This window comes from Podarcis gaigeae, assembly GCF_964106915.1.
Source record: "Podarcis gaigeae genome assembly, chromosome: 15".
Lineage (NCBI taxonomy): Eukaryota > Metazoa > Chordata > Lepidosauria > Squamata > Lacertidae > Podarcis > Podarcis gaigeae.
Window position 1 is genome coordinate 871,531 of NC_139692.1, and position 22,217 is coordinate 893,747.

The following is a 22,217-nucleotide window of genomic DNA, read 5'->3' on the forward strand; positions in this document are numbered from 1 at the left end:
CAGGGTGGTTCACAGCAGTCAGCTAATGTGATGCCCACCAGATGTTGTTGGAGTTCAGCATGGCCAGGATGGGATTTAGACTCCAACACTATTTGGAGTGCCACAAGTTCCCCACCCCTGGTTCTTTCCCTCAGCACTGAAAAGTCCTGCACAGTGGTGTGAGGAAAAATGTTAACTTGGCTTAGGTTTAAAAATCCCCCTTCACCGGGAGTTCCAGGAGGGGAATAGCCATCTCCTAGCTAGGATTCATTGGGGGAGGTCATGGCTCTTTAGAGCTGCATCCCAGGGCTTTAAATGTATGGTGTGAACGCAGTCTCATTGGCTGGCCGGTTTGGCCTTGTCTCACTGGAAAGTCACAAGAGGGTAGAAGCAAAACAGACTTCTCTCTCCCTCCCCCCTCCCTCCCCCCCCCACTGAAAACAAAGCACAGTAATAAAAGGAAAACAAATACTCCCAACTTGGAAACACTTTATTTTTATTCAGGCAATGGGACATGGAAAAAATATATTAGTAATCATTATTATAATCTCATTTGTGTGAGTATAACTCTTACAAATATTTACCTGACATAGAAAAGGGAAATTATCATACATATCAAATGTGTGATGGTGGCAAGTCACACCCACTGCACAAAGCAGCCCCAGCCGCAGGGCATCCTGGCCCAGGGCTGGAGACCCTTTGCTGGACGGTACAAGGGAACCAAAGTAACTGTCAGGTTAATATATCTTGGGGACTTTGTGGCAGACAAGTGTTCTCAGCAACTGTATGCTGGCAGACAGCAATAACTGGGTTTAGAGGCAGGCTCCTTTGTGCAAAGGGTTGTTTAGCTTTCACGGCAGAGAGAGAAAGGCATGCTGGGAACCAGAGACTAGCAAATTGCTTCTGTTCTGGAATTAAATCGAATCAACTGGACGATTTAACTAGTCATCAGCCAGATATAAGAGAATCATCCAGTCTGGATTTTTCTGATGCAAGGCAGCCTAATATGGAAGCACAGATTCCAAAATACACCACCAGAACCTTCCCCTCCACCCCGATTTTGAGTTCAGGACATAGGTCGCCTGCATTACATCGACCATTTGGGAGAGAATCATATACTTCTTACAGTATGGGAACAGGCTGCATCTGCCACCACCAGAACTAAGTTGCAGAAGCCATTACAAGGTTGATGAGCAACTAAAAAATAAAAGCAATCTGGGACAGTGTAGCATGGAGTAACCCAGTGCCAAAACTGTTCCTGCTAGTGAGCACAACTGCATTAGAAACTGCACCTGTCTGCTGCATAGTTTGCCTTCCATTCTTTCACCCAGTTTCCAAAGAGATGACAGGAGCATCTAGAATCCCATTAACCGGGAGGAGATTATATATTCATATTCTTCAATGTTTAGGAGCTGTTACTCACTTGGGAGGCCCTGCATTCAAGGTGCATTCTGGGAAATGTGCTCTCTCTGTGTCTCTGGGAGGGAACACTGTTCTCCCACCGCAGCATTAAAGTGCACTAACTGAAAAGAGAAATTCCAGGAGGGTACCCTATGTTGGTCTGTGCCTGAACACACAGAAGAGCCTTAAGAAAATGTATCGTGGCACAAACCTTCTAATCTACAAGACCTTATAAAGTCTTTAAGGTGCCCTGAAGCACTGCCTTTTTCATTGCCAATCCTGGCTCACAAAGACTTGCTCTCGCACAATCCAGTAGACCCTAATTTGAATTCTACATGTGATCCACCCTCAGGAAGCAATCTAGACGCCAGCCTGTGTCATGCAACAGCTGCATTAAAACTGGCCTTGTTGCGCACCCCCTCCATTGCAGCTTACTTCACATATCACTTGTGCCTTCCCCATGCTCACTGCAACCGCATATGGCAAAGCACCTGTTTAGGTAAATGGCACCTCCTCCTGGCCCCTCCCCATCACCCATCGGCAGGTATACACAGCAGTGTCCCTTTTCATCAGGCACCAGCTCTCAAGGCAGCAAATGCAGCATCTTCTGTGGGCTGGAGCCCCACCTAGTTGCAGAACAGAGTGGCTGTTCTCAATGCCTTCTTGCAAATAAAATGGCGTGTCTAATATATATATACTGCATATGCCTCACCAATAGCAGCTGGGCTACAAAAAGTGGACAGCGGAAGTGAAGCCAAGGAGGAGACCTGGACTGGTGTGTAATGTTGGAAATGAACACATAATAGGGCCTCTGATTCCCTCTTGAGGGTGAAGACTGCTTGATACAGAAGGCAAGTGCATGTGCTTTTCCCTCTCCTGCAGCAGGGGGAAGATTAGTTCTGGAAAATAAGGCAGGGTGCTCACTTGAAGATGCAGATAGACAACAGGAAGTAGCAGAGCATGGTTGCTCTGGATGAGAGAGAGGGGGTCAGTCCGCCTTTCCTAGCTTGGCAATCAGCTCATCGCAGATCTTGGTCAGTTCTTCAATTTCCTGGTTCTGAAAAACAAAAAACGTAGGAAGTGAAGAGCTGCTAATGACACATTCTTAAATCTCCTTTCTTGTTGCCACCATTGGATGCAAGAGAACGCAGAGGGTTTGGGCTGGTGAATGGGATAATGGGATAAGCCAGAGCTTTCCAAACTCTGGCTTAATGTGTGTTGCGACACATTAGCATGTTGCCTTCAGTGTGCAGTGTGCATTTCATGTGAATGCTGCTCCTCCTGGGACTGGCAAGGGGTTAGTGCTAGTAAAACTGAATTATTGTGTCGTGAAATGATGCATGTCTAAAAAGTATGTCACCAACATGAAAAGTTTGGAAAGCTCTGGTATAGGCAGTGGCCACAGTCCAGGGATGGGGAGCCTGCAATCGAGTCAACATGCTGGTGGACTCCACACAGGATTCCAATCCCTGCTGTAGAGCATTTTCATAAAAAACCCCAAAAAACAGACTTGCAAAAGTTGAAACCTGCAAAATCCAATAAGGCACCTGTAGTGCAATGGAGTCTCCTTTAAATGCTTGTGCAATCATATTTTCATATTTTCAACTAGGTCACCTTTCTGTGCCCTGGGCCACATTTGGAAACCAAAGAAACTGTTGTGAGCATCACAATATGCCCTCAAAACAGGCAAAACATCTACACACACACACACCAACCAAATCAAACACTGACAGAAAAAGTAGCTAAGGAAACCATCCTCCAGAACAACAAGTCCCCAAAACTTAGTATTTGAAAAAGAAACCTGGAAGGGCTTTTGCAGGCACCAAGGTGGGCCTCAAGTTAGGGACCATAGCAATAGGGTCTTGGTATTGAGGAAATCAACCAATAACCAAGTTAACCCAAACAGATTCAGGAGTACAGATTACTGTATATCATCCTCAGGATTGTACCACCCTTCAGTATATAAGGCTCCCCCAACCCAGAAGAAAATATTAAAAATATAGGACAAATGAAGCACAATAGAAATATTGTATAAACACAATAAATGAACCAGGCCATTGAACAATTAAGAAGAATAAAAAAAAGCAATATCACAAGATCAGAAGAATACTGAAAACTCAATGTACATTTTGCTGTCCAAGTTAAAGGAATTTCAAGCAGCATGTGGTAGATTCAGACAATTTGCTCTTTTCTTTGCAGCAGGAAAAAGATAAAAGAGAGGCTCCTTCACCTTTTGCTGGAGGGCCCTCTCCAGAGACTCCACCTTCATTTGTTCTTTTCGGAGCCCAGCGTGAAGAGCTGCACTCTCCGCTTTGGCCTTGTTGCGCACCTGAGCAATTTCTTCATTGGCTCTGCATTGAAGGGGGAAGACAGCAAGAGAAACAGAGATGCAAATAAGGTTCATCTTCTGGGTGGCCCTTGAGAGTGATAGTATTGTGCTCAGCCAGGCTGTAATGAAAATGTCCTTAGCAGAGAAAACTGACTCTCAGTTTGTGGGTGAAGGCTTTCAACTGCAGGATTTGCTGTCCGCAATATAGCAGCCCGCTGTTGATATTATTCATGATGCGCTGCAATCCTTTGGCAGTGGAGGCTGGTCCATTGCAGCAAACAGGTAGCTCTGCCCTCAGACAGCTGCCACCTGCCTGCTTTCCGAGCCTCCTCTGCCTTAAGTCTCAGTGTTTCCCTGTGTAGAACCCAGCATGGAGGAGGATGGGGACAAAACTAAAATTACCTAGCTCTGCTTGTCGCTGACTCTGGCTGCACCAGCTGTTGTTCACTTTGTTTCCATCTTATCACTCCCCAAAGGGCATCAGCCACCACTGATCCTTCAACTGCTTATCGTCATCATTATTCCTGAAACTTGAGCTTGTACTTGTATATTCTGTTGCAGGCAAAGACACTTTTGCTCCCCATCCCCCCTTACATCAAGACACCATGAGAACCTTCCTCTGGCCTCCCTTGCTTCCCCTTCTCCTCCTCCAGCACACCCACAGGGAGGAATCTGGAAGCTTTCACTCCCGCTTTCTGTTAACCACAGTTCAGTGTTGCCATTCTCTCTTTCCTTGAAAGCCAAAATGCCTTACTTGTCCAACTTCTCTTCAGCATGGATTTTCAAGGCCTGGTACCGCTGCTCTTCTTGCTTGACCCGAGTGAGATAATCCTGAGCACACTTCTTCAACGCGTCCTCATTCTAGAAGACAAAAGTTAGAGGAAAATGCAAAAGGTTTAGCAACAAAAAGATGCAAGTTTGCTAACTAGCAGAGCATCAAGATGGAGAAGCTAGCAAAGTTCTCCAGAGCTGAACTTGGGGAAAGTGCTTCAGAGGCTTCTTAAAGTCCATAGGGAAATAGCATTCAAGCTTCATGAGCCTCTAAATTCTTCTCCAGCGTGGACTGAAATCTGACCTGGAGCAGAATTGTTGGCTTCCTGATACTGCCCCATTGGGGAAAATCTGAATCGCCTGTTGCCATGTGATGTCAGGAAACAGACTGGTGGAGGCCCACACCTATTGGTCAAAAGGGGTGCACAGAGGGTGGGCCAGTTCCGGATCCAGCCCTCCAATGGAGATTATACATTCATCAGAATGAATGCACCCATTTGGATAATGAATATTAAAGAATACACCTTCATAAACTAGGTGTTTTTTAAAAAAGATATGAGACTTTGCAAGAGGCTTAATCCATAAATCCTCGACTAACACAGGGGAATAAATGCAATAATATATGAGGGGGATTATTTCCTCTGCTAAAATATGGCAATTGTGCAGTTGATTGTCGGCTGCTGGTGATGATCGGACAGTGGCTTTGGCGAGGTATGCGATTGGCAGTGGCGGTCAGGTGGGTGAGTGATTGTCTGCAATCCCCCCCAAAAAGCTAAACAACTGTGCCCCCCAAAAAGTTTAACAGCTCTGGGCAATCTCCCACCATTTCCTTAATTTGGAGTCCCCCAAAATAGGGGTCGTCTAATACACGGGTGCGTATTCTACATGGAAAAACACAGTAATATAAGTTACGGTAATTTCACTTGATAATTAAAATGTGTTTAAAATTGCCTAGAAATCCTTAACAATGCTTACCAAGTACTTGCAGATTTACTATAAATTATTATTATTATTGTTAATAATAATAATAATAATAATAATAATAATAATAATAATAATGGTGTCAGGGGTTCAGAAGGAGAGACACAGGAGGGGGAGCAAATGGAGAGTGAGGAGGAGGAGTACGAGGGGGGCGCAGGCAGTGACAGTGGCCAGAGTTATTCCACAAGCCTCTCTAGCGAATCGGAGGACTCACAGAAGGGAGCGCCGGTGGCCAGAGCAAGGGAGATTCCAAAGGAGAAACCTCAAGAGGGAGGGGCCAGCGGGGAGTCCCTGAACAGCAGCTGGAGATCAGGGCCAGCGTCTCCACCAGAGCGCAGTGGGGAGGGGGAGTCCCAGGAGTCGGGACCAGTGTCCTCACCACCAGAGGGAGGAGAGGAGTCAGGTTTGGCAACACCCACATCAGGAAGCGGGGAAACGGTCAGAAGGAAAGTCACCGGCTGGGCGCGCGCGCCAAGTTCAAATGTACAGGAGCGCGGCACAGCGGGGAGCCCGGGAAGGGAGCCAGGTCCTAAAGCCCGCCGGAGGGAGGGGCAAGACTCAGGAGGCTCCGCGTCAGAGGAGTCCAGGAAGGAGGGAACCCCAGAGGGCCGAAGGACCCAACGCAGGAAAGAGCAGCGCAAGAGGTGGAGCCGGGCTAGAATCTTAAACTGGTGTGGGTGGAGCAGTGAGTCAGAGGGGACTTAGCCGGTCTAGCGTCAAGACGTGGGTCTGCGTGCCCAGAGCTTGGAAATGGAAACTAAACTTCAATAAAGACTTTTGTATATAATATCCACTGGGCGTTGGTCCTCTGTGAGCTGGGACCTAGCGGCAGTCCTGACAAATGGTGATAAGGCATTCCTGAAATTCTCAGAAAATTAAAATCCTTTGGGTTTTTTTGGTTTTCCAAAAGCAGATTATGTGCTTCTTCCTCAGACATAGACTTACTGAATATGGTCTAATCACAAAAAGAATAGCAGATTTGAATCATACCCAGAAACATACTTTTAAGATGCATCACTGAAGAAATTTGCAAAAATTCAATTTCACCCCGAAAAAAGATACGCCCTCCTGCATCAGGGTACCTGTGGCCCTTCAGAAATTGCTGCATTCAAACTCCCATCAGCCCAGCCAGCAGGGCCAATGGTTAGGGGTCCAGGAACTTCTGGAGCCCACAGGTCCCCCACCTCTGGCCTACAGCAGATAAGGCAGGGATTCTGAGCTGCAGGTAAGGAGGATGTTATGTACTGAGTTGAATAGGATCCAAACTGCAGCAGTCTGATTGGTCCTAGAACAATAGGATCCAAATTGCAGCAGTCTGATTGGTCCTAGAACAATAGGATTCAGAATGCAGCAGTCTGATTGGTCCTAGAACAATGCAGCAATATGATTGGTTGGCAGGAACCACCCAATCATGCTCCAGATAGAAGTGAATCCACAACCTGATTGGCTTACAGTAGAATTCCAGAATTAGCCAATCATGTGCAGCCCATTGTGTAAATAATGTATATAAAGCAGATACTTTGAGGGGACAATTCATTCATTCCTCCTCACCACTATGAGCTGAATAAAGAGCATGAAATCACTTTGCGACTCTGAGTATATTTCAGAGGAGAAAAGGCATTTTTATGCAGAAAAAGAACCTTCTTAAAGCCTTCCAGGACCCCCTTCAGGTTCTCATATCTCCTGAACAGGTCGGAAAGGGACCGTTCCACAGAATTCAGGTCAGACAGAGCCTGCTCCTTCTCCATCGTCAGTTGCTGAAGACTCTTCTGGGATGCCATGTTTGTCCTCTGTTCATCCTCTGTGGATTCAAATGAAAAGGAGAACATTAAGCCTACCTGGAAAGTAGCAGTTGGGCGTTCCCTTCTTCCCCAGCTGTGATTCCTAACGGAGAAGACAGTGCTAAACAACAGTGCAGGAGGGCAGCTTTTCACTTGTTCAAGAGCTCCGCCAAAGGTTTAGTTCACCCTTCACTGACCTGGCGCCCTCAAGAGGTTTTGGACCACAACTCCCATTAGTGACTGAAGGTTGGCCAAGGCTGAACTAAATGGAGAGGGATTGGTGTTCAAAACCTCTGAAGGGTACCAGGTTGGGGAAGACTAACTTAATTCCAAATTCAGGTAGGTAGACATGTTGGTCTGATGTAGTCAAAATAATAATAAAAAAATTGTCCAGTAGCACCTTATAGACCAACTAAGTTTGTTCTGGTATAAGCTTTTGTGTGCATACACACTTCTTCAGATACCAATTCCAAATGGAGAAGTATCCTGTCCTTGATATCTGCTATTTCCCACCAATTAGCCAATATTTTTAAAAAAGAGTGCTGTTGTGCTCTGTTCTGCCTCTGCGTAGCCAGGGAACCAGGTGGAGGGCCTTCTTGGTAGTGGCGCCCACCCTGTGGAATGCCCTCCCATCAGATGTCAAACACATAAACACCCCACAACTTTCTGAAGACCTCTGAAGGCAGCCTTGTATTCAGAAGTTTTTAATGTTTGATGTTTGCTGTGTTTTTATTATGCTGGAAGCCGCCCAGAGTGGCTGGGCCACCCAGTCTGATGGGAGGGGTACAAATAAAAAAATTCTTATTATTATGGGCATCTGGTTGGCCACTGTGAGAACAGGGTGCTGGACTAGATGGGCCTTGGGCTAATCTATCTGGCTCTTATGTTCTTATCATGCTTGCAGCATTTACACGGAGACTTGACTATAACTGCTTCTGCAAGCGCTGACCAGACTCCAAGCTACCACTTGAAAACTTGGCACGTCGTGTCACAGACACAGAGACATTGCATTGAAACTGCATTTGTGAACAGCCCTGAGATCTATGGGTATAGACAGGGTGGTATACAAATTTAATAAAACGAATAAATAAAGATATGCCTCCTGCACATTTATGGCCTGGATTAGCTGGAGGGGATGATCTGTAGAGGGTGTCTCTTCTACTCACAAAGCCATGGCTTACCTATCATCTGGGCAATGGTCTTCTCGTATTCAGCCACAATCTTCCTAAACAGAAAAGTCAGGAAACAGCACACAAGAATCAGAATTGCTCACTTCTTGCTTCGGTGAACCAGCTCCACCCACTCATCCTAGTGTGGGATGCCTTTAACATTATTTCATCCTTATGCAAAACAGACAGACAGCCATCACTCAAAGTTTCTCTTCTGCAGGCATCTTAAGATGCATGCAAACTTGAGAATGGTTACATGCACACCCATTTCACTGCATAGACCTGTTTGGCTTCCAGAACTCTTTCCAAAAATGTAGGTAAAGAAAACTGACACCTTTTTTTGATTTGGGTGCTTTTTTTGTTAACAAACAAACAAACAAACAAACAAACAAACAAACAATGTACAAATTTATTCCATTTGTATCCTGTTCTTTCTCCTAATATGGTGCACACAAAGGTCCTGCTCTTTTATCTTCACAACCACCCTGTAAGGTTGGCAGGTTGGACTGAGAGGAACAAGCTGATGATCACCCAGGAAGTCTTGGGGCTGAGTGGAGATGGACTTGGGGTCCTCCCTGCCCAGGTCAAATTCCTAGGCCAGGGATGGCTTTTTTTCATACACTTGCCCTTGACCAACCCGCCAGGGGCTGGATGCCAATGGGCAGCTGCGGACAAAAGTGGATGTTGCCTTTCTACACACTTAAGAGAACATGTCACTGAAGTCTTTTTAGTGCCTGCGAAAAACATTTTTGTTTAGACAAAATACCCAAATATAGATAATGTTAATATGTATTCTAATATGTTTTTAGTTTATCAATGATTTTTTAAAACATTTTAAATACTTATTCTTAACTGTTTTTACCAGTAATTTTATTGGTTTATTATTTTGAAAACAGTTTTCAGGGTATTTTGTTTGTTTGTTTTTACATTCAATTGGTATATAAATTTTATGAAATAAAAAATTATACACACCCACACGTACATCAGATGAGTTAGGGGGCTATCACTCTCCTTGCTCATCAAATGACTGATCAAACTACAGGAGAGGGGACAATTTACGTCCCCCCAGGGCCCTGGGCTGGATGGAGAGAGTTACCTCATTTCCAGAACCTCTTGCCGGCTTCCTTCATATTTCCACTTCCAATCGTTTGCTTCAATCTCTTTGGAGATGATCTACAAAACATGGAAACAAGGAACATCATTTAGCTTTCCATTTTAAAACCCTCCTAACTGTAAAAAGTAATGTGTGAAGCCACTGCGAGGCATTTCAAAAATACCTAATGGGATAGACTCAGCACAGAAGGCACATATCAGGAGCGGTTAGGCGCAAATGTAAAAACTCTGCCTGCCACTTTTAAATTGTCATGGCACCCCTTTCTGTGGGCAAGAAGGGTCACTTCATCCATACCTGTCTAGTAGCTTTCATGTAAACCTCACCCACCTCAGACTGGGAGGACCCCCTGGCAGGCCTGGACCCGAGCACATCTGAGGTACTAGCGGACTTTGGACAAGGCTACCTTCCGCTTCCACATGCTCAGGCTCAGACCCAGACTGCGGTTCTCTCATTTCCAGAGGGCAGAACAGTGAGAAAGAGCTAAAGCAGGCTCTTGGCATTTATTGCCAGTCCTGGCCACTGATACTGCCTGCCAGTCAGAGGAGCTGATGTCCTTGTCTGTGTTTGAAGAGGCTGTAAAGCCTGAGTGCTCTGTAGCTCACAGGGTTTGACCTCAGATCAGAAGATTCCTGGTTGAAAACCCTGATCCCTTACACACCATACAATGAGGTGGGCAAGCTTTTCTCTTAGGGTGGCCTTTGCAGACCTGGAACGCAGCTTCAACCCAAACATACATTTGGGGACCCATTTCTGAATTTTTAAATAATCTACTTGCATAGTGGCAGTGCTGCTCCTGTGACTCGCCCTCGGTCATGCTGTGATGTCCTGGCAGCGGGTGCTGACCCAAGAGTTTGAAGGCCAGTGCCTCAGGGGCAGTCGGGGGGGGGGGCAGCACATTCTCTGTCTGCCTTTCCTTTCTCATTCCCTCTTCCTCCCAGGAGAGGGACTGATCACACAGATTTCTTTGGCTTTTAGGCCTGAGGCTGCAGGTTGCCCATCCCTGCTTTTTAAAAACAGATGGCTCTATAGCCCATTTCTACCTCAACATTTTGTAACTGATTTTAAAAGTAATTTATCATTCTTAGTGACAAAGCACTGTTCTCAAACATAACCCCACTGGAATTGCAACGACAGAGATCGTTCTGTGCGCAACTTAAGGGTTAATCCTGTAAGTGTTAAAGTCAGCTAGACAAGAGGGGGAGGGGGGTGTTGCTCAGCAACCAGTTGGAATGGTATGATTTTCACCCAATTGGCTGTGTCGTTTCCTGTCTATGTTTAGTTGAATGTCTCCCTGCTATGTACAAGGCCTGAAATAAGAATGACAACACCTCTCTCCTCAAATTATATAGTTTTCTGTTCAGTTTCCTCAGTAAATTGTTATCGGGTTTTCTTTAGAACCCAAAGGCAAAAACTTACTAATGACGGGAGGCAACCAAAGACGTTTTTCGAGATGGTGGACAATTTTGACCTGACAGACATTTGGAGATTGAAGAATCCAATGGAGAAAGATTTACATTTTTTTCAGATGCAAATCTATCGTGCAGTCGCCTAGATAATATATGGTAAACTAAAGACTTGACTCCAGGAGTGACTAAATCTGAAATTTGCCCAAGGACTTGTTCCGATCGTAATGCTGTGTTGACAGAGTTAAAATTGTCTCTACAGAGTTCTTTTAGATGGCAGATGAATGATGCTTTACTGAGAAATGATTTGATTGTAAATAAAGCTCAGAAGACCCTAAAGGACTATTTTGAGTTGAATTTGAATCCTGGAATTGAAGCAAGGGTCGTATGGGATGCAAGTAAAGTGGTAATGCGAGGTTTTTTTATTCAACAGAATTCTATCAGGAAGAAAGCACAGAATGAGCAAAAGGAAAAAATTCTGTCTCAATGAAAGGAGAAAGAGAAAAAACTGAGATGTAACCCAAAAAATCAACAGATTCAAAAGGAAATTAAGGCATTACAATCTTAGTCTTCACAAATAGTCAACCAAAAAATTGAATGGAAAATTAAATTGATGAAACAAAAGACTTTTGAATTGGCAAATAAATGCAGAAAATTACTGGCTTGGCAATTGAAAAAGAGACAGAAGGAGAGTACAATAATTAATATTATGGAGAATGGTAAGAATATTGAGAACCCAGCAGAGATTAGAAAATGTTTTCAAAAGTACTACAAGCAACTTTACAAAAAGGAAAAAGAAGAAAAGGAAAAAATGGAAGAGTTTCTGGACAAAAATGGATTGCAGAAAAGAGCCTACTAAATGAATGGATAACGACAAGAAGTTGAAGGGGCAATTGCCTAAATGAAAATAGGCAAAGCACCGGGACCTTAACATCCAAGTATTATAAAATATTTAAGGATTGGTTGATACAACCTTTGACGGAAGTTTGTAACAAAATATTACAGGGGGACAAAGCACCCGAGTCCTGGAAAGAGGCATTCATCACTCTGATACCCAAACCGGAAACAAATAGAGCTCAAGTAAAGAATTACCATAATTTTCTGTAATGGTTGTGAGGGGTTACTTGTGCGTAAATTGCCTTCGGTTTAGTTAGTTTGCTTGCCCAACCATGCTTAGGGTCAGAGCTCGCCCTCCGTGACCTGTTAGTCACTTGCAGAATCCGCCAGTGGGCGTTTCTTGAACCTCTTCCAGCATAAAAGCTGTTTGACCCCGAGTCTCCTCCTATGTTCCCTGCGCGGAACGCGTCTGCGCAAGTAAGGGGGAGGCAGGGGCGTGCCAGCGCTCTCTCCACTAGTTTCGGGTGAAGGGTCTTGGAGCCCTGTCACCAATTCCTCCATCTCCCTCTCTTCTCTATTGGTGTTATGCTGAATTCCTTCCCCCCTGCTGGTCCCCTCTCCAGCATCGCTCGGGAGCCCTGCCTCCGCTTCTCGCTCTGATGTCAGTTCCCTGACATCCACCTCCCTCCCAGGACCCCCTCCACCCCCGGCCTGACCCTGTGACGGGACCTTGTCCCCTTCTTCAGCCGATGATGCAGGGAACCCCCGAAAGGAGCTGCTGTCGTTGACCGAGGACTCAAACCCCGCTTCCCACCCGCTCCGATTTCTCACGGGAGGGGCTTCCCAATCTGATTCCTCCTCTCCTGACGATTCTCCTCCTTCCTCCTGGGAAGCCGGAAAACCCACAAAATCCTCCTCCTCCTCATCGGTGGTGGCAAATTGCTCCTCCCAGAATCTCTCAAGGGGTTTGGGCTTCCTCGGATACCTGTTGTGGAACTCTTCCACCAGATATTCATCATCTATTTCCCCCGCGGGAACCCACGTGTTTTTTGACTCGGGTTCCCCCTCCCAAGCCACTAGGTACTCCACCTGCCGCCCTCGCCAGCGCGAATCCAGGATCTCCATTACCTCGTGGTGGCGTTCCCTCTCTTCCAGTAGCGGGTGTGTGAGCCCTTCCCCTCCTACCTCCCGGACCCTCCGCTCCCCTCTGTATGGTGAGAGCAGTGACCTATGAAATACCGGGTGGATTTTCATGCTGTCTGGCAACTTGAGCCGGAACGCCACCGGGTTCACTTGGTGTGTCACCTCAAATGGTCCCAGCCGTTTTGGCCTCAGTTTCTTACACCCGCCCTTGAAGGGTATGCCTTGTGTGGATAACCACACCCAGTCCCCCACCCTAATGGTCTCCCCTTCCCGGCGATGTTTGTCTGCTTGTCTCTTGTACACCTCCTTGGCCCTTTCCAGATTCATCTTAAGCTGCTGGTGCAGGGCTTCCATTTCTTCCACGAACTGCTCTGCGACGGGCACGCTCCCCCCTTCCTCCCCCCTCCCGGGAAAGGCCCTGGGGTGACACCCATAATTAGCCAAGAATGGGCTCATCCCCATGGACACATGCTCCGCATTGTTATACGCAAACTCTGCCAGTGCTAGCTTTTCTACCCAATCGTTCTGTCTCTCGTTGACGTAACAGCGTAGATATTGCTGTAAAATGCTGTTCGCCCTCTCTGCTTGCCCGTTAGTTTCCGGATGCCTCGCCGTCGAGAAACCCACCTCCATCTGCAATAAGTTCATAAGCCTCCTCCAGAACCTCGAGGTAAATTGTTTCCCTCAATCCGAGATAACCCTCGAAGGAGCCCCATGCAACCTAAAGATGTGATTCACAAACAACTGGGCGGTTTCCTCTGCTGTCACTGCATGAGAGCACGCTATAAAATGGAACATTTTGGTTAGCAGATCTACTACTACCATGACTGCTGTCTTACCTCTGGATTTGGGTAAATCAGTCATGAAATCGATAAACACCACCTCCCAGGGTCTTCCCAGCGTGGGTAAGGGTTCCAGTAGCCCTGCCGGGGCTGCCCGTTCTCCCTTGGCCCTTTGGCAGCGGTCACACACCCGTACATACTCTCGTACATCTTCCCTCACCCTTGGCCACCAAAACTCCCTAGTGACCAGTAACATAGTTTTGTGTTGCCCAAAGTGCCCCGGTGTTGGGTTGTCGTGAAGCTGTTTGAGCACCCTTTCCCGCAAGGCCTCCCCGGGCACATACATTGCTCCCTTGTAATATAGCAGTCCTTCCCTTTCCTCAAAGCCTCCCCGGTCTCCCCCAGTTCCCCTGAGTTCCCTGATTTGGGTTTGGGCGAATTCGTCCTGGCGAATCAGCTCGGTTAGTTCTCATTTCCCAACCAACGCTCCCCCACAAACCCATCGTTCCTCTGGGAACACGTGTCGAGCTTCCGGCGGCCCTTCTCCTTCCGTGTACTCCGGCTTCCGGGAAAGCGCGTCTGCCCTCACGTTCTCTTCTCCCGGCACGTACTTGATCTCAAAGAAGAACTTGGAGAACTCCTGTGCCCATCGAATCTGTCTCTGGTTGAGGACTCGAGCTGTTCTCCAATATTCCAAGTTCTTGTGATCAGTGCAAACCTGAATCTTGTGCTGAGCCCCTATTAGGAGATGTCTCCACTGCCGAAATGCTGCATAAATAGCTAACAGTTCGTGATCATACACCGTGTAGTTCTGTTCCGATTTGTTCAGTTACCGTGGGAAGAAGGCGCACGTCCTCCAGGTGTGTTGGCTCCGTCCCGGCTGCAGCAACACCGCTCCTATCGCTCTGTCTGATGCGTTGGTCTCCAGCCTCATCGGCTTCTGCAGATCCACGTGCAGGAGCTGTTCCTCCAAGGCGAACGCCTTCTTTAGCCTTTCGAAGGATCGTTGGGCACTTTCCGTCCAGATGAACTTCTTCTTGCTACTGAGACAATCCGTGATGGGTGCGGTCAAGTCGGCGAAGTTCTTGATGAACTTCTGGTAGAAGTTGCTGAACCTGAGGAACCTCTGCACATCCTTCCGGGTTTTGGGGGCCTTCCATTCCAGCACCACCTGCACCTTGCCGGGGTCCATGGCTAGGCCTCTGTCCAACAACCTGTATCCCAGAAATTCCACTTCTCTGGCATGAAATTGGCACTTTTCCAGCTTGACCCACAACTGGTGCTCTTGCAGCCTCTTCAGCACTTCCCTGACGTCCTGGACATGCTGTTTTTCATTGTCTGAATAGATCAGGACGTCGTCCAGAAATGCTACGCAGTTTTTGTACAGCAGGGGACCCAGCACATGGTGCATGAAGCTTTGAAAACAGGCTGACCCCGACTGTAATCCAAATGGCATGACTAGGTACTCAAAGGCCCCTAGGGGGGTGAACATGGTGGTTTTCCATTCGTCCCCCTCCCTCATTCTAATCAGATTGTATGCTCCCCGGAGGTCCAGCTTGGTAAAGATCTTACCCTTCCTTACCCTAGTTAGAATATCATCAATTCTGGGCATTGGGAAGTTCACGGGTTCCGATACGAGGTTCAATTTTCTAAAGTCTACGACCAGCCTAAGCTGATCCGTGTTTTTCTTTTCCACAAAAAACATAGGGCTGCCCCCCACTGCCTTCGATTCCCTTATAAACCCCCTTTTTAGGTTTTTGTCAATAAAGTCTCGCAACTCCTGCATCTCTCAGTCCGACATGGCATACAGCTTACCCACCGGCAGCTGCGCCCCAGGGAGTAGGTTGATTTGGCAGTCGAAGGGCCTATGAGGCGGCAGCCTGTCCACTTCCCTCTCGCTGAAGACCTCCTGTAAGTCTGCGTACTGTGGCGGCACCTCTGCTCTCTGCTTCAGTGTAGTTGCTGCCACTCTGGCCAACCTCACCCTGGGCTTCTCCCCCCCTAGACAGTGTTCCAAACAGTGTGCTGACCCGAAAGTGACTGTCCGTTGATGCCAATCCACCACGGGATCATATAGCACTAGCCAGCTCATGCCCAGTATTATCGGTGGTCCCGCCAGTGTGGCCACATGAAAGGCAATGGTTTCTGTGTGCCTGGACACCCTCATTCTCATTGGTGGGGTTTGATGTGTCACCTCCCCTCCCAGCAGCTCCCTGCCATCTATCGTGGTCACTTGGAGTGGGAAATCAAGTGGCACTAGGTGTAGTTGGTGCTCCAGTGCAAACTCCTTACTAAAAAAATTACAGGAGCTGCCTGAGTCCAGCATTGCCTTCACCTTGACTGGGTGTCCATTTGGGAGTTTTAGCACCACCTCTATCGCTATAGAAGCCTTGGGGGGGTCTGGTTGGGGCACTTCCGTTAGTTGTTCGCTTGGCTGCTGCGCCCCCCTGTGGGCAGTCAAGCGCTGGCGTTTCCTTGCACCTTTTCCTCTGCCTCCTCCTCCGCGCTTCCAGAGGCTCCCACCATCCCTTGCCAAGCCTTCCTTTGTGGACAGACCCTGGAAGTGTCCTGGCCGTTGGCAGAGGAAACACCTCTTGGTGCTTTTCCCAGCCTTTCCCTCCCTTTTGACTCCTTGGTTGGCGCTCGAAACCTCGCGCGCACGCGCTCCATCGATTTCCATTGGCACCACGTCATCGGGAGGCTGCTTTGGCATCTCAGGAATGCGGTAGTCAGGGTGGCGCTCTCCTCTCCCTTCCCGCCTTTCCAAAGCGTGCGCTTCCTGCCGAGCGCCTATCACAAACGCAGCTTTAGTCAGTCCATCCATAGACTGCGGGCGGGGCGCGCGGGAGAGCTCGTCTTTAACGGTTGGGGGCAACCCCTCCTCAAACAGCATCCGTATGGGCGGGCTATCCAGATCCCATTCGAGCCGGTGTATTAGCATCGCAAAGCGGGACCAGTAGTCTCTAACGGAAAGATCCCCCTGCTTGCATCTCATCAGGTCCCTCTGGGTTACACTCTCCCCCAATTGGCTTGAATACATTGCGTGCATCGCCTGAAAAAACTTCCGGACGTCCCTCATGGCGGGGTTCTGCGCGGCCATAAGGGGTCTAAGCCATTCCCTCGCGCCACCCTCAAGGTGCCCCACGATATACGCCACCCTCGCTGCCTCGTCAGCAAAGTCATCATGCTGCAGCTCCAAAGCGTACTCTATTTCTGTTCGGAATCCATTATATTCCTGGGGCTTCCCCCCAAATTTGTGTACCAGTCCGGGCACCTTCTTTCCCACTGGGGTGGGTCTAACCTGCGCGTCCTGGGTGCACCTCTCATCCAGCCGCACCGTCAGCAGGGCTACATGCCGTTCCAGCTCCTGGTTCCTCTTTACCAGGTCCTGCACCCCCGCAGCTTGCTCCACTGCCCCGGTGCCTCCAGTCTGGCTCATGTTTCTCCTGCTTGCGCACAAGTAACGTCAAAGGCTGACGGGTTGCTGTAATGGTTGTGAGGGGTTACTTGTGTGTAAATTGCCTTCGGTTTAGTTAGTTTGCTTGCCCAACCATGCTTAGGGTCAGAGCTCGCCCTCCGTGACCTGTTAGTCACTTGCAGAATCCGTCAGTGGGCGTTTCTTGAACCTCTTCCAGCATAAAAGCTGTTTGACCCCGAGTCTCCTCCTATGTTCCCTGCGCGGGACACGTCTGCGCAAGTAAGGGGAAGGCAGGGGCGTGCCAGCGCTCTCTCCACTAGTTTCGGGTGAAGGGTCTTGGAGCCCTGTCACCAATTCCTCCATCTCCTTCTCTTCTCTATTGGTGTTACCCTGAATTCCTTCCCCCCTGCTGGTCCCCTCTCCGGCATCGCTCAGGAGCCCTGCCTCCGCTTCTCGCTCTGATGTCAGTTCCCTGACATTTTTGCTCCATAACACGCACTTTTTTGCTCCTAGAAAGTAAGGGAAAATGCCTGTGCGTGTTATGGAGCAAATGCACTGGATCGGAGCCATGGCTGCTGTCAGTCAAGCAAAGTGGGAGCCACTTGCAGGACTTTGCACGGCTCTAGCTTTGCTTGCTTTACAGCCAGGAGGAGGGGCTCTCTGAAAGTAAGCAAAGGGAAAGCTGCTTACATGCTCTACGAGGCTCTCGCTTTGCTTGCTTTAAAGCGACCTACAGAGGAGCCGGGGAGGAGGGAGGGAAGGAGAGCCATGGCAGCAAAGCGGGCAGCAGCCGCTTACACGGGAGGAGGGACAGACGGGAGCTATAGCGAGCTGGGAGGAGGCAGGCGGTTCAAAGCCAGCAGGCATTTTTAAAGTAGCCAGCAACAGCTGCTGCAGCCTCAGCTAGCAAAGGTCCGTTTGCTCTCTAAACTGAGCAATGAGGCTGCAGAGGGACAGCAGGGCACAGAAGGGCTTGGATCAGGAAGGATAAAATTTAAGCAACCAGCAGCAAAAAAACAAAAACAAAAAAAACCAAAACCCAACCTGGAGCTCTGAGCCACGAGCGCAGTAAAAACCAGGAAGTAAAAAAAAGGGCTGGGGAAGGCACGGTATGAGGGAGAGGGGAAAACTAGGCAAATCCCACACTTCTCAGCTGTTTTCTTCCACCTAAACATTAGGAAGAACTTCCTGACAGTAAGAGCTGTTTGACAGTGGAATTTGCTGCCAAGGAGTGTGATGGAGTCTTCTTCTTTGGAGATCTTTAAGCAGAGGCTTGACAACCATATGTCAGGAGTGCTCTGATGATGTTTCCTGCTTGGCAGGGGGTTGGACTCGATGGCCCTTGTGGTCTCTTCCAACTCTATGATTCTATGATTCTAGGATAGATTTGAGCATTGTCTGGGTCCTAGTGCCCCTATCGCCTTTTTGTTCTCCATTCTATTGCTGCTGGTGGCTGCTTATCACTCAAACTGAACCTGATACCAGTAGCCACGTGTACAAACAAAGCGCTTTTACACAGCTAATGGCGAATCCCCTGCAATCCAAGTCCTCCTCACTTGCTCAAATCTATTCTGCCTCAAAACAAGGAGCGGAAGGCGGTCACTACCCTTGAGATAGAAGGGAGAAACATCCAGAATCCTGTGGAGATTAGAAAGTGCTTCCAGAGATACTTCAAACAGCTTTATACACAGGGGCCGCAGAAAGAGACTGATATAGACCAATTTTTAAGAACTAATGGATTACAAAAACTATCTCAAGAAAATAAGACAATATTTAACTATGAGATAACGGAACAGGAGATTGAAGGTGCCATCCAGAACATGCAATTGGGCAAGTCTCCAGGGCCGGACGGGTTAACCTCCAAGTACTATAAGACTTTGAAAGACTATTTAGTTCAACCATTAAAGGAGGTGTGCAATGAGATTATGGAGCGGAAGAAGGCACCGGAGTCGTGGAAAGAAGCTTTCATCACACTCATACCAAAATCCGAAGCTGAAAAGGCACAACTTAAAAACTACCGTCCCATATCCCTTTTAAATGTGGATTACAACATTTTTGCAGATATTTTAGCCAATAGACTGAAAAGAGTGTTAAATAAAGTAATACACAAAGATCAGGCAGGCTTTCTCCCAGGTAGACATTTGTCTGATAACACAAGGAACATTATTGATATATTGGAGTTATTGCAGACGAACACTAATACAAAAGCAGTGTTAATCTTTATTGATGCGGAGAAGGCCTTTGATAATATTTCTTGGAGTTTTATGAAAAAAAACCTTAAGGGAATGGGTGTGGGACGAGGGTTTGAAAATAGTATAGAAGCAATCTATTCGGAACAAAAAGCAAAATTGATAGTTAATAATGTGGTGTCAGAAGAGATTAAAATTGAAAAAGGAACACGACAGGGCTGCCCTATCTCTCCATTGCTATTTATCTCGGTCCTGGAGGTGCTCTTGAATATGATTAGGAAGGACCAGTTGGTTAAAGGAATTCAGGTCAGAGCCAAACAATATAAACTTAAAGCTTTCGCAGACGACCTGGTTTTGACGTTGCAGGAGCCAGAATCTAGTACGAAAAGAGTTTTAGAACTGATTCAGGAATTTGGTCAGGTGGCAGGATTTAAACTAAATAAGCAAAAAACTAAAGTATTGGAGAAAAATATGATCTTAACGGAAATAGAAAAGCTTCAGAAAGAGACAGATTTAAATGTGGTGAAGAAAGTGAAATACCTAGGGATAAATATGACAGCCAAAAACCTGAACTTATTTAAAGATAATTATGAAAAATGTTGGTCATGTTACCATAAAGCACCAATGCGGCAGCAAGCAAAGGCTCTAGCAGCTTCGTCAGCTGCAGGTGGCTGGAAAGCCAGACAGGATGTTTGTGACTGTTGCCATGGGAATATAGGGGCAGTCCATTCTGTACTGAGCACCGGATGTTAGCTCAATGTGTGTGTCTTGTGACCCGTACTGGAAGTACATGGGTGGAGTTTGATACTTACTGTTGTTGAGTGCAGGCATGTTTCTCTGTACTGATGTAAGAGACAGAAATAAAGGATGTAAATAGATTTCTGTCTGCTTCTTTCCCCTCCCTGGGGATACCAAAGGGGAGAGAGAAGAAACGGTGTGTTCTTCTCACATCTGGGAAGAATCGCCGAGACCTCGCCTGCTTATCTGCCGGGAGTAGCAGCGGGGAGGTCGACAAGGAATATCTGCCGGTGCCTACGCTGTGGCACATTCCTCTGACCCAGGCAGAATTCCAACAGGTCAGAGGTAAAAAAAGATCTAGAAATTTGGTCAAACTTGAAGCTCTCCTTGTTGGGTCGAATTGCTGCTATAAAGATGAATGTATTGCCAAAAATGTTGTTTTTGTTTCAGAGCTTGCAGATTGTGGACAGGATGGACTGTTTCAAGAGGTGGCAGAGAGATATTTCTAAATTTGTCTGGCAGGGCAAAAAGCCCAGAATAAAATTTAAAATATTGACTGATGCTAAAGAAAGAGGGGGGTTTGCCCTGCCAGACATGAAGTTATATTATGAATCAGCAGCCTTTTGCTGGATGAAGGACTGGCTACTTCTTGAAAACACTGACATTTTGGATTTGGAAGGGTTAAACAATGCGTTTGGGTGGCATGCATATTTGTGGTATGACAAGGTTAGAGCTCATAAAGCATTCAAGAACCATATTGTCAGGAAAGCAGTTTTTAATGTCTGGACAAGGTACAAAGATTTATTAGAAAACAAGACCCCAAGGTGGTTGTCACCTATGGAAGCTAAGGCTCTGAAAAGACTCAATATGGAGGCCAATGGCCGAAATATTGGGAGATACTAGAACAAAATGGAGACACATGGAGATTGCAGAGTTTCGAGAAACTAAAAGATAAAGTGTGAGATTGGCTACACTATTACCAAATTAGAGAGGTCTTTAATATGGATAAAAAATAGGTTTCCAGGTGGAAAAATCGAAATTAGAAACGGAATTGTTAGAACCTAAAACTAAGGTATTGTCAAGAATGTACAACTTGCTGTTAAAATGGAACACTCAGGATGAAACGGTCAAATCAGCTATGATTAAGTGGGCACAAGACATTAGTTATAACATTATGTTTGCTGACTGGGAACGGTTATGGACCACTGGTATGAAATTCACGGCATGTAATGCTTTGAAAGAAAATATTATGAAAATGATTTATAGGTGGTACATGACACCAGTCAAGCTTGCAAAGATATATCATTTGCCTGACAATAAGTGTTGGAAATGTAAGGAAACTGAGGGAACATTCTTTCACCTCTGGTGGACGTGCCCAAAGGTTAAGGCTTTCTGGGAAATGATCTATAATGAACTGAAAAAGGTATTTAAGTATACCATTTTTAAGAAACCAGAGGCCTTTCTCTTGGGCATTGTTGGCCAGAAGGTGTTAAAGAAGGATAGAACCTTTTTCATGTATGCAACAACAGCAGCAAGAATACTTATCGCAAAGTATTGGAAGACACAAGATTTGCCCACCTTGGAAGAATGGCAGATGCAACTGATAGACTACATGGAACTGGCAGAAATGACTGGCAGAATCCGAGACATGGGAGAAGAACAAACAGAAGAAGATTGGAAGAAATTTAAAGATTATCTGCAAAAACATTGTAAATTATTTGAATGTTAAAGTGATGCAGGATATAGAGATAGTGCAGCATTAGTGACAAAGTTGAAAGGAATGTGCAAAGATGTTTTATAAGTAACAAGTAAAGAAATACAGCAAAATTAATCAATGATGGGGGATTAGAAGATAAGTGGATAGCAGCGGTAATGGTTAATTTAAAAGAAATTAAGCAATATTAAAATCAGTCAAAATAGAGGAAGAATTTGCTGAAACTAAATTGGAAATTGGAATACAGAAAAGGGAGGTGTGAGGAAGTTGGGAAAGTAAGTTACATGAAATTAAGAGTTGAACTTATATATTTTTGTTTGATTTTTGTATTTTATATTGTTTATTGTTTGTTATTGTGTTGTTTTGTTTTGTTTTGTTTGTTATGATAAAATCTGTTGAAACCTTAATAAAAATCTTTTGGGGGAAAAAAAAAGGAGCGGAAGGAACAGACTGCAAACTGTTAAATGG

At 46.5% G+C, this 22,217-nt stretch overlaps 1 protein-coding gene across 8 annotated transcripts in view; it reads right to left on the reverse strand.

Annotated features, from left to right (window-relative positions):
- Positions 1-458: 458 nt before the first annotated feature.
- Positions 459-22,217, reverse strand: part of TACC1 (transforming acidic coiled-coil containing protein 1) — a 110,425-nt gene continuing 88,666 nt past the window's right edge. For all 8 annotated transcript variants that reach the window (XM_083713498.1, XM_083713496.1, XM_083713497.1 and 5 more), the window contains 6 exons: positions 9,508-9,584; positions 8,424-8,467; positions 7,102-7,262; positions 4,464-4,570; positions 3,611-3,731; positions 459-2,437 (listed from right to left, as the gene is read on the reverse strand). In XM_083713498.1, coding sequence (XP_083569624.1) covers positions 2,369-2,437; positions 3,611-3,731; positions 4,464-4,570; positions 7,102-7,262; positions 8,424-8,467; positions 9,508-9,584 — 579 coding nt within the window. In that variant the 3' untranslated portion in view covers positions 459-2,368. The remainder of the gene's footprint in view (positions 2,438-3,610; positions 3,732-4,463; positions 4,571-7,101; positions 7,263-8,423; positions 8,468-9,507; positions 9,585-22,217) is intronic.